The sequence below is a fragment of the Garra rufa genome, chromosome 14 (assembly GCF_049309525.1).
Source record: "Garra rufa chromosome 14, GarRuf1.0, whole genome shotgun sequence".
NCBI lineage: Eukaryota > Metazoa > Chordata > Actinopteri > Cypriniformes > Cyprinidae > Garra > Garra rufa.
The window spans coordinates 12286198-12299352 of NC_133374.1; the positions used below are offsets into that span (position 1 = coordinate 12286198).

General features: G+C 34.3%; 1 protein-coding gene across 1 annotated transcript in view; it reads left to right on the plus strand.

Moving 5' to 3' along the window:
• dgkb (diacylglycerol kinase, beta) overlaps positions 1 to 6991 on the plus strand; it is a 64141-nt gene extending 57150 nt beyond the window's left edge. The window contains exons 23-25 of the mRNA XM_073817583.1: positions 1100 to 1220; positions 4227 to 4287; positions 6048 to 6991. Coding sequence (XP_073673684.1) covers positions 1100 to 1220; positions 4227 to 4287; positions 6048 to 6152 — 287 coding nt within the window. The 3' untranslated portion in view covers positions 6153 to 6991. The remainder of the gene's footprint in view (positions 1 to 1099; positions 1221 to 4226; positions 4288 to 6047) is intronic.
• The last annotated feature ends 6164 nt before the right edge of the window (positions 6992 to 13155 follow it).

Sequence of the window (13155 nt, forward strand, 5' to 3'; positions counted from 1 at the left end):
GAGCTGACTGGAACATGCACTTGCGGTCAGAGCTTTGCCAGCACTCACTTCTGTTTATTTGTGGTTTGACTGTTGCCTGTCTGTGGACTGAATGACACTGTGTGTGTGTGTGTGTGTGTGTGTGTGTGTGTGTGTTTGAGGAGGAGGAGAGGAAGACTCATAGGAGCTGTTACTGAACAGATGGTCCCAGCGCGACACTGGACCTCCGACCGAGGAAAAATCAATGCTCATAACTTCAAAACAAAAAAGAAATTAATAAATATGGAGGAACACAAGATTGCTTTGCATCAGTGTCGCATTCTAATTAATAGGTGTTTTGTTTGTGGGTTGTTGGTGTTTTTTTCTCCCCTCCTTTTCTCCAACGGTGACAATTTATGCTTTTTTAGAGCGGAAGGCAGACTGTGAAGATTCCAAATCAAGCTTGTCTGCTTTTTTTTCTCTCCTTCTCACACGCTCCCCCCCTTCCGCCCAAACACACCTCCACTGTCTGCTCCTCATCTTCTCTTTTGGTCTTTCTCCTCATGATCTTTCCCCCCTGACGTCCCCCACGGGTCAGACTTGAGCTTTTGGTAGAAAGTGGATGGTTTAACAGGCTAACACATTTTGACAGGGATATTGATATTGGTTTTGTGTTTTGGAGGGAGAGGACTGAAGGTTTGGGCTTTTTGGTTTGTGTATCCCTTATGTTAATGATAATGCTAAATAATTCACTTTAGGTATTAGCACATGTCTTACATGTGTTACCTATTTACATTTATTCATTTAGCACGTGATTTTATGCAAAACGACTTATAAATGCGAGAAATCACAAGCAGTTTATTATATAGATAAATGATATTTACTTTAAAAATGAATTATGAAAAGGATTCAGATTTAAGATTCATTATCTGGATCTAGAGAATCTGGCAGGTCATTGTAAGTTCAGAGACTTTAACCAGACTAGACACTAGATATTTTATTTAATTTGACGTAAATGCAAATGTCTGTTAGGAACTAGTCTTTTTCATTTGATGGATTTTTACTCATTTTTAGATCAGGTTGACCTCATTAGCTCCCTGTTTGTTTTCTGTCTGTCACTAGTTTTCTTCCTGTCTCTTAGACCCATCTGATCAGCTGTTGGAGGTGGTGGGCCTGGAGGGGGCAATGGAAATTGGACAGATCTACACGGGTCTGAAGAGCGCAGGCAGACGTCTGGCCCAGTGTTCCTCCATCATTATCAGGTTACATTTCATAGTAATTACAAATCAACCACTTCTTCAAGTGTGGTGCTCCTACTATACTGAATTTAGAAATATTTACTTAGTCCAATGAAGCAGTAGATTTGGTAATTCTATGATACCTTTTGTGAGCAAACGAAACAAAAATAACTTTAAACAACTTTATTCAACAATTTCTTCTATTAAGTTATGAAGATGAATGAAGGTCTTACAGGTTCGGAATGACATGAGGGAGAGTAATTAATGACAGTTTTAATTTTGGGGTGAACTATCCCTTCAAATAAACACTGTCTATTCATAAATGGCGCTTAAAAATAAGAAATATTACTTCAGCATATGATTTCTGAAGGATTATGTGACACTGAAGACTGGGGTAATGATGCTGAAAATTCAGCTTTGCATCACAGGAATAAATTACATTTTAAAAATGTATTAAAAAAGAAAATAATTGTTTTAAATTGTAGTAACATGTCACAATAATACTATACACAATAATACAAGAATAATTCAGTTATTTGATTCATTCAAAGTTCATCTGCAGCAAGTAAATGAAGGTGCCCCGATTTTTTGCAAGAAGTGAAATACGTATCAATAAGTATATATCACTACAGTTTCCAACAGAAATAAACACTAGAGGCGGTAAAACAGTGAGCATTTGCAATCATTGTCGTACACAGTTATGATTACATCTCCATATGTTTCACTTTACGGAAGTAACAAGCTTGCTTGGTAGCTCAGCCAGCAAGGAGTCAGACTTTGTAAAAAATGACTCACGATGAAAGAGCTGAAAGATAAGAAATCATAAAAAAACATGGTGGCATGCTTGCGATTGCTTTTTCACATTCGCTTTTGTTCCTACTATCGCGTAGGTTTACCTGAAATGTACATGGCGGATACACAGAGCGAATGTAGGCAGCCAGGCCATTGTTTTCAAAAGTTTCCATTTTTAGTCTGTTTACACTGACATGCAACCCCAGAGTTTTCAAACTAAAGTGGGGTCTGCAGCATTTTCAAAAGTCTTAGAGTAGTGTAAATGACCGGCATAACCATAGCAAAAGTTGTGTGTGTTAACACGAAAATGCACTAGTGTACTGTAAACATAGCCTGCACTCTAAAAATAAAGGTTCCAAAAGCGTGTTTTTGCAGTGATGCCATAGAAGAACCATTTTTGGTTCCCCAAAGAACCTTTCAGTGAGCGGTTCTTAAAAGAACCAATTTAAAGGACATTTTAAAAATCTAAAGAATTTTTTTTTGACTATAAAGAAACTTTTCTGCATTTGAAAGGTTCCTTGGATGTTCAAGGTTCTTCATGGAACCATCGATGCTAATAAAGGAAGTTTATTTGTGACCCTGGACCACAAAACCAGTCTTAAGTCGCTGGGGTATATTTGTAGCAATAGCCAAAAATACATTGTATGGGTCAAAATTATTGATTTTTCTTTTATGCCAAAAATCATTAGTAAATTAAGTAAAGATCATGTTCCATGAAGATTTTTTTTGTAAAATTCCTACTGTAAACATATCAAAATGTAATTTTTGATTAGTAATATGCATTGTTAAGTACTTAATTTGGACAACTTTAAAGGTGATTTTCTCAGTATTTCGATTTATTTGCACCCTCAGATTCCAGATTTTCAAATAGATGTATCTCAGCCAAATATTGCCCTATCCTAACAAACCATACATCAATAAAAAGCTTATTTATTGAGCTTTCATATGATGCATACATCTCAGTTTTGTAAAATTTAACCTTATGACTGGTTTTGTGGTCCAGGGCCACATTTTTAAAAATGTAAGTCACTTCCGTGTTGGATTCAAGAGAGAGACCGGAAGGTTTCCGCTCGGCATTTGCAGAGCACACGTGTTTGCAATTTGCAGTTGGCATTGCAACCCGATCTCATGGCAATTCGTACATTTTATGAGGTGGATAATTTGTGTACTTCATTCCTATTAATATGTAAGACTGGTAAAACAAAAAAAATCTAACATATTTTACAAATCTTACATATTTTAAGATTTTTAAAGAATTCGCCCCTAAACCTACCCCTCACACAAATCTTACAAAATTGTGCGAGTGACGTTGTACAGATTTCTACGAATTTCCACCTCATAAAATATGTCACCATTAGCTCTTTGAAGTCAGCTTGGTGTGTCTCGGCCTTAAGAAAAACTTAAAAGAAACAAAAGTGTGCATATATAAGTGTGCAATTAATCACATTCAAAGACGTTAAGATGTCTACATCAAAAGAAATTTACAAACGTGATTTTATGTCTATAGCACATTAGATGTAAGTAAAGTGTCTATATTTAAGGTTTTGGAGAATAAAATGTCAAAATTTGGTTGAAATAATGTTACATTGTCATTCATTGTAACAGAATATTTATGTTAAAAAAATCAAACAAAAATAAAAAATTCTTACGGACAAATGGGAAAAAGCTAGGATAGTGGCAATTTAAAAAACACAACTAATTAGTATTTGGGGTGAAAGTAATTCATCTTTTAGTTTTAATATAAATGTTTTAATATTTTTGTTGTAAATATGCCTGACAAAATTTGTTACACTGAATGACATTTTAGTAGTTGTCTTCTATAAATTCGGGAAAAATATATGATATTTATTTTTTTGCTCCGAAAAAAAAAAATGCAATTAAATTAAACAGAAAACTTTTTTTTTTTTTTTTTTGGGAAAAACTACAATAACACTTATTGTTTTTATGTTTTTATTTATATACATATATGTGTGTGTACATATATGTGTGTGTGTATTTATATATACATAAAAATATACACTTTTATTTTGAATGTGATTAATTGCAATGAATCGGTTTGCAGCCCTAATATATATGTAATATTGTTCTAAAAGAAAAACGTTTAACCCACAATTTTAACCTTGATGTTTACATATATTTAAAAATTTAGAATGTTACTATTTTGCTTCATTTAATATATTGTGTATTTAATATATTTGTATTTCGGTAATATATAACTACAGTATGTTCCACTAACAGAACCAGTAAAGCCCTCCCTATGCAAATAGATGGTGAGCCATGGATGCAAAGCCCATGCACTGTAAGTATGAAACACACATATAATATTTTCATATGCTTAAAAGTCCTTTATATTGAATGCGCTAATCTTTTTATGACTGCTTAAGAGTAGGATATTTTTTTTCTCACTTTCCCTTTTATCCTAAACTGGGTTTAGTTGGTCAGTCTTAGATTCTCCTGATATCTTGTGTAAAAACCACAGCAGCATTTTAGAAAAAGCTGAAAATACGCTCCAGCTCGAAACAACCACCTCATTTGCAAGATTCAAAGCTTTGTTTGCTTTTAATTAAAGTTTCCCTTCTCTGAAAGCATCTTTTCTGAAGTGCAGTGTTCATTTACATATACTTCATTTTGTCGTTGCCTGGAATCCAAAAAGCATGACAACACAATTAATTGGAAGGAGCACTTGTACCTGTAGATTAAAACTCTGGTTAAAGGTAGACACCAACAAAACTGTTATCGTAGCAGGTGATCTCCATGGCAACCTATGGCTTCGCTGAGGCTTAATTAGTGTCAGTAAACGTAAGGAATGCTTTCGACACACTACAGTCAATATTCAGGTGTTCCAGCTTATCCTCAGCAAAAGTGATTATGCTAATCCATTTTTAGGCGGCGCTGCATTGTATCTGTGTTCGCTTGTGACGGTTTATGTGAAAATCAGTGGCACTGCATGATTTTTTTGTTATATATTTCATGCAATAAATGTAGAAATTGGCTTAAAATTAATCCTTTTAGAATCAAAATAAAAAAAATTGGGAAAAAATTAAAATCCAACATAAATCTCTCTTTTTTGCATTGAATTATTTAGCAATAAAGATGCATTTTATTCCACAGAGAAACATCAAGTTTATATTTCACAAAAGTAAGCTCAAATCATTATCTTACGGCACCTAATTTGATCTCGCCTTCCTAAATTGTTCCGGAGAGACACTAAAAAGGGCACGATTCCAATAAATTTGCATTATATATGAACACTCTCGATTTCACCCCACATGTTAAAAAATGTCATGTTGACTCTTCCTCTTAATTAAACTTAAATGCTCCCAAGGTTTTCTTTTTGAGGCGTTCAGTACCATTTACCTTCTTATCGCCATTACTGTGTCTGAATACTTTCATGAACAAAGCAAATGGGTGAATTCAAAGAGAAGAGCTTGATATTTACCATCACCTTTGATGTGGAATTATAATTGACCCACAAATAGGGAATTCCGCACCCAATTAAATGGTGACAGGGACAGAGTTAATAAACAAGGTTTTGATGACACTATCACTTCACATTTTAGTCCGTTAGTTCACTGCCTGTTTTTTAACATCATTCTTTTTAAATGTGACCCTGGACAACAAAACTAATACATTGTATGGGTCAAAATTATTGATTTTTCTTTTATACCAAAACTCATTAGGATATTAAGTGAAGATTATGTTTCATGAAGATATTTAGTAAATTTTCTACCGTAAATATATCAAAACTTAATTTTTGATTAGTAATATGCACTACTAAGAACTTAATTTGGACAACTTTAAAGGCAATTTTCTTGCACCCTCAGATTCCAGCTTTTCAAATAGTTGTATCTCGGCCAAATATTATCCGATCCTAACAAACCGTACATCAATGGAAAGCTTAAAAAGTTGACCCTTATGACTGGTTTTGTGTTTCAGGCTCACAAATGTGTTCATGTCTTGGAGAGACTCTTAAGCCTTGATTTATGAATCTTTATGAATCATATAACTTTATAGCATTAACGTTTTCTCATCATATGTGTTTTTATCTTTTTCCGACAGATTAAAATCATGCATGAGAATCAGGCCCGAATGCTGATGGGTCCTCCTCAGAGCTCTAGCTTCTTCTCCTTCTTTCGACGTGACCGCAGAGAGAGCAAAGACTGACAACCCACGACACCTGAGATCAACACTACACCTGCTATAGAGTTCATGTGAATGGTGAAAACCATCTGAGAAGGTTCCTGACGGCTGTGATTAAGCTACAGATCTCTAGATTTCAGCTGATCACTTTAGCCAGCAGTTTAATGTCTCAGCTGTTTGATTAAACTGCCTTTATACAGTTCAAGTCAAGTACTAGGAGGAAAAAATCCAACCTTGGGCAATTTGTTGTTCACAAATGTTTAAAAAGGTACGTTTCTTAAAATACTGGCTCAACTGGAATTGGAATAGTAGAGATTTGATGATAATAGACACTGAAAAAAAAAACACTTCAAATCTGAAGTCTGAAGAGTTTGAGTTTTATATGTGGATTCAGATGGATTCATATACCAGAAACTGTTTATTTTGGGCATGTAATTTAGAAAGTGCAAGCAGTTCTGGATTTCTTGGTGCCAAATGTGAGATGAGACGTGGCCAAATGAAAAACAAAGTACTTTTTAACTTAAAATGTATAATGTGTTAGTCTAGTGCTACATTTTAATATACTTTAGCATGCTGGGTTTAAATCCAGAACTTTGCAAAATTATGTTATATTATATATTATATTATATTATTTAAAATTGCATCTGAAACTGACAGCCAGTGGTTTTTTTATTGCAAATTTAGATGTAGTTGGGTGATTTCTACCACACATTTTCATACATTTATTATGCAACGTAAAGAATTAGTTTACTTTCAGAATAAAAATTTCCTGATAATTTACTCTCTCCCATGTCATCCAAGATGTTCGTGTCTTTCCTTCTTCAGTCGAAAAGAAATAAAGGTCTTTGAGGAAAACATTCCAGGATTTTTCTCCATATAGTAGACTTCAATGGGAGCCAACAGGATGAAGGTCAAAATTGCAGTTTCATTGCTCTCTACACGATACCAGCCAAGGAATAAGGGTCTTTTCTAGCAATCGATTGGCCATTTTAAATATAAAAATGTATACTTTTTAACCATAAATGCTTGTCTTGCACTTGCGCTGCGATAAGTGTAAGCGGTAAGTAACTTTTACATTGCCACATTGAAAAGGTCACGCTTGGTGAAAGGAGTGGTTCACTTTCAGAACAACAAATTACAGATAATGTACTTACCCCCTTGTCATCCAAGATGTTCATGTCTCTCTTTCTTCAGTCATAAAGAAATGGTGTTTTTTGAGGAAAACATTTCAGGATTTCTTTCCATATAATGGACTTCTATGGTGCCCATGAGTTTGAACTTCCAAAATGCAGTTTAAATGCAGCTTCAAAGGGCTCTAAATGATCCCAGCCAAGGAAGAAGGGTCTTATCTAGTGATTATTTTATTAGAGTTATTTTCTAAAAACATTTAAAACTTATATACTTTTTAATCTTAAACACTCGTCTTGCCGAGCTAAACAAGACGAGCAAACTCGGGGGCACCATAGAAGTCCATTATATGGAGAGAAATCCTGAAATGTTTTACTCAAAAATATTATTTCCTTACGACTGAAGAAAGAAAAACATGGAACATCTTGGATGACAAGGGCGTTAGTACAGTCGTGGCCAAAAGCTTTGAGAATTACATAAATATTGGAAATTGGAAAAGTTGCTGCTTAAGTTTTTATAATAGCAATTTGCATATAGTCCAGAATGTTATGAAGAGTGATCAGATGAATTGCATAGTCCTTCTTTGCCATGAAAATTAACTTAATCCCGAAAAAAACTTTCCACTGCATTTCATTGCTGTCATTAAAGGACCTGCTGAGATCATTTCAGTAATCGTCTTGTTAACTCAGGTGAGAATGTTGACGAGCACAAGGCTGGAGATCATTAAGTCAGGCTGATTGGGTTAGAATGGCAGACTTGACATGTTAAAAGGAGGGTGATGCTTGAAATCATTGTTCTTCCATTGTTAACCATGGTGACCTGCAAAGAAACGCGTGCAGCCATCATTGCGTTGCATAAAAATGGCTTCACAGGCAAGAATATTGTGGCTACTAAGACTGCACCCAAATCAACAATTTATAGGATCATCAAGAACTTCAAGGAAAGAGGTTCAATTCTTGTTAAGAAGGCTTCAGGGCGTCCAAGAAAGTCCAGCAAGCGCCAGGATCGTCTCCTAAAGAGGATTGAGCTGCGGGATCGGAGTGCCACCAGTGCAGAGCTTGCTCAGGAATGGCAGCAGGCAGGTGTGAGCGCATCTGCACGCACAGTGAGGCCAAGACTTTTGGAAGATGGCCTGGTGTCAAGAAGGGCAGCAAAGAAGCCACTTCTCTCCAAAAAAAAAACATCAGGGACAGATTGATCTTCTGCAAAAAGTATGGCGAATGGACTGCTGAGGACTGGGGCAAAGTCATATTCTCCGATGAAGCCTCTTTCCGATTGTTTGGGGCATCTGGAAAAAGGCTTGTCCAGAGAAGAAAAGGTGAGCGCTACCATCAGTCCTGTGTCATGCCAACAGTAAAGCATCCTGAGACCATTCATGTGTGGGGTTGCTTCTCATCCAAGGGAGTGGGCTCACTCATAATTTTGCCCAAAAACACAGCCATGAATAAAGAATGGTACCAAAACACCCTCCAACAGCAACTTCTTCCAACAATCCAACAACAGTTTGGTGAAGAACAATGCATTTTCCAGCACGATGGAGCACCGTGCCATAAGGCAAAAGTGATAACTAAGTGGCTCGGGGACCAAAACGTCGAAATTTTGGGTCCATGGCCTGGAAACTCCCCAGATCTTAATCGCATTGAGAACTTGTGGTCAATCCTCAAGAGGCGGGTGGACAAACAAAAACCCATTAATTCTGACAAACTCCAAGAAGTGATTATGAAAGAATGGGTTGCTATCAGTCAGGATTTGGCCCAGAAGTTGATTGAGAGCATGCCCAGTCGAATTGCAGAGGTCCTGAAAAAGAAGGGCCAACACTGCAAATACTGACTCTTTGCATAAATGTCATGTAATTATCGATAAAAGCCTTTGAAACGTATGAAGTGCTTGTAATTATATTTCAGTACATCACAGAAACAACTGAAACAAAGATCTAAAAACAGTTTAGCAGCAAACTTTGTGAAAACTAATATTTGTTTCATTCTCAAAACTTTTGGCCACGACTGTACAGTATCTGCAAATTTTAGTTCTGAAAGTGAACTATTCCTTTAATTCTTTGTCTGTGTGCTTTGGTTCAAAAAGGTAGGGTGGGGCGCAAAAAAATTTTTTATACCTTTTTTGTAAAGGGTACTTGACTTTCGTTGCACATTCGCCTTTGTAAACACTGGGTCGGACTTTCAACTCATTGGTTCCCATTGAAGTCCACTATATGGAGAAAAATTCTGGAATGATTTCCTCAAAAATCTTAATTTCTTTTCGACTGAAAAAAGAAAGACATGAACATGATGGCATTGGGGTGAGTAAATCATCAGAAAATGTTTATTCTGGAAATGAACTAATCCTTTAATTCATTTTTAAAAGTATAAATATATTTATTGTTTTGGAAGTTGCATGTTTGAAATGGTTTTCTAAATCACTACTTAAAGGAGTAGTTCACATTCAGAACAAAAATTTACAGATAATGTACCCCCTTGTCATCCAAGATGTTCATGTCTTTCTTTCTTTTTTTAGTCGTAAAGAAATTAGGTTTTTTTGAGGAAAATATTTCAGGATTTCTCTCCATATAATGGACTTCTATGGTGCCCCCAAGTTTGAACTTCCAAAATGCAGTTTAAATGCAGCTTCAAAATGATCCCAGCCGAGGAAGAAGGGTCTTATCTAGCAAAACGATCGGTTATTTTATAAAAACATTTACAATTTATATACTTTTTAATATCTAAACTGAGTACACACAAAGCTAGACAAGACGGGTATTTGAGGTTAAATTGTAATTTTTTTTTTAGAAAATAATAGATTGTTTTGCTAGATAAGACCCTTCTTTCCTCGGGCTGGGATCGTTTAAAGCCCTTTGAAGCTGCATTTTGGAAGTTCAAACTCGGGGGCACCACAGAAGTCTATTATATGGAGAGAAATCCTGAAATGTTTTACTCAAAAAACATTTCTTTACGACTGAAGACAGAAAGACATGAACATCTTGGATGACAAGGGGGTGAGTACATTATCTGTAAATTTCTGTTCAGAAAGTGAACTACTCCTTTAAGTGCTAAACACTAACCAGAAGTTACTTGGAAATGGGTCAACTAAACAGTGAAGAGAATCATTTCCAGAAGCATGAACGTGTGGACAAACAGTCTTTATATTCCAAGCACAAATCTTCAATCTTCAGTAATCGATGAACAGTGTTTTAGTCTTTTAAATGCCTGTCAGTGTTTAATTTTAAGCCAAGCCTGCTTGCTTTTTGACTTGAATCAGTTTGAAAGACTGTAGTTTGTCTTTACAAGACATGGTTGTCATGGTCACAAGGTGCTTTGCTCATGCATATTCATGTATTGTGATGCACTTCTGCCAGAGCTAAAGCAAATGTGCGACTGCACCTTTCCGTTTCTTGCGATACCAGCATGCAATGAAGTGAGACACTATTACACATTCTGATAACTAAAGTCGTAAGTTTCTGGTTGGGCCTGTTTTAGTTTTATTCATCCCCATATAGCCTGCGGTTCATAATAATTGCTTTGTGCAATGAACTGACAATGAACTTGCCTGATGCATTTACATGTTGGATCGAGATATGACATGTGCCATTTTTAGCAATTAAAACAGATGTTATAATTCATAGACTGTTTATGCCAATGATTTGATGGATAAGAGTTTTTTATATTGTATAAAAGTGAGTGTTGCATTTTAAGCTTGGCCTGTTATAACATGCATATATGAATGCATACATTTTAAAGTCATTAAAATAATCGTTGTTACTGTGCTAAATACTTTTGTGCATTTTTAATTTTTAAGAAAATCTAGCAAAATCTACAATTTTTGACCTTTTGACCTTATTTATAAAAGTTTTGAAACTAGTTAAAGCAACATTGTTTTCTCCAGAAAACAAACATTTTATATAATGCCAGATGTTGCCATAATATTCACCTTTTGAACCTGTCGGCTTGCTGCAAACGCTCACCTCTTGACCTGACAACAGATGCATCCCTATGGTTGTAACCTTTTAATGCTAACCTGTCAAATGAACATCTATACCTGTCCTGCATTGCATAAAGCTCATGGGATTATACATTGCATCAAGAATGACTTAAAGTGTCAGTTTAGGTTTCCATCAGTTCCCTATAATGGACGTTCCTCTGTTTACTGTATGTGCTGGTCTGTCTGATCCTGTGAATGTGACATGTTAGATGTTTCTTAATGACGTGATTAGAGCTTTGACACGAGGAAACACCGGACCGACACTTTTAGCATGTGTTAAATATGTTGGATGTAAATGGATATAATGAACTTCATCTCAAAGGTCAGATAAGGTGTGAAAGTATATCTATAACTCTAGGTGTTATGGGAGGAAAGAAAATCTTCCTCGCTTGACCCCTGCAAACCCTACATAGTTAGCACAGATCATAATTTATAATATATACACTACCAGTCAAACGTTTTTGAACAGTAAGATTTTTCAGATTTGATCAGCAAAAACTGTTACTGTTTTCTATTTTAATATATTTTAAAATGTAATTTATTCTTGTGATCAAAGCTAAATTCTCATCATAATTACTCCAGTCTTCAGTGTCACATGATCCTTCAGAAATCATTCTAATATGCTGATTTGCTGTTCAAGAAAAGCTGTTTATTATTATTATCAATATTTAAAAAGTTGAGTAATTTTTTTTCAGGATTCTTTGATTAATAGAAAGATCCAAAGATCAGCATTTATCTGAAATAAAAGGCTTTTGTAACAGTATACACTGTACCATTCAAAAGCTTATGGAAATCAAGGGAAATTATGGAAATCAAGGATGCTTTGAATTGATCAAAAGTGATGATAAAGACATTTATAATGTTACAAAAGATTTCTACTTCAGATAAATGCTGTTCTTCTGAACTTTCTATTTATCAAAGAAACCTGACACAAATCTAATTGGCTGTTTTCAATATAATATTAATAATAAATGTTTTTGAGCAGCAAATCAGAATATTAGAATGATTTCAGTGACTGGAGTAATGATGCTAAAAATTCAGCTTTGAAATCACAGGAATTAATTACATTTTAAAATATATTCAAATAGAAAACAGTTATTTTTAATAGTAAAAACATTTTAAAATTGTATCGTTTTTCAAATATTAATATTCAAAATAATAATAATATTCAAAATATTAAAAATCTTACTGCTCAAAAACTTTTGACTGATAGTGTGTATAACAAGGACATAGACTTTAGATGAAGTCAAATTAAAATATTAATCTAAATGATTCTTTGATTTTTTTGTTTGTTTGTTTTGTTTTTGTCTTTTTGTATCACAAGACACTAGGATCTTTATTGCTAATGTAATTTGTCTATTTATTAAATTAAAATGAAAACAAAGCAGTAATAGAATCTATAAGCAGTGGAAAATTTAATATGTAAAAATCAGTTTCCTACATAAAAAAGTGTGAAAACATGGAGCCTATTGTTTTTAGATTTTTAGTGTCTACAAAAATAAATAAATAAATTTTTAAAAATGGTCTAGAAGTTTCACTTGAAATGACAACACATTAAATTATATGTGACATTTTAAAGCAGGAAAACCGAGATAGTATTTTTTTTATTTACTAATAATAAAACCACAATATATTATTATTATTATCATTATTATTAATAGTAGTATTACAATATTTTATTTATTTATTTTGAATATTTTTACACCATGTATAACTCATTATACAGCTATTTGAAATAAATCTGATTGGATGGGTATTTCTGAATATTGTCTGTGGCAACACTGTATAACACTGTATCTCAGCATTGTCTTTAAGATAACTATTGGTGTCCTGATCACCATATCAGGATTTATTTTGTGAAAATGACTTTTTGCCTGTTATTTAATATTAAAATAAAATAATATACTTTTTAATAATAATTAATACT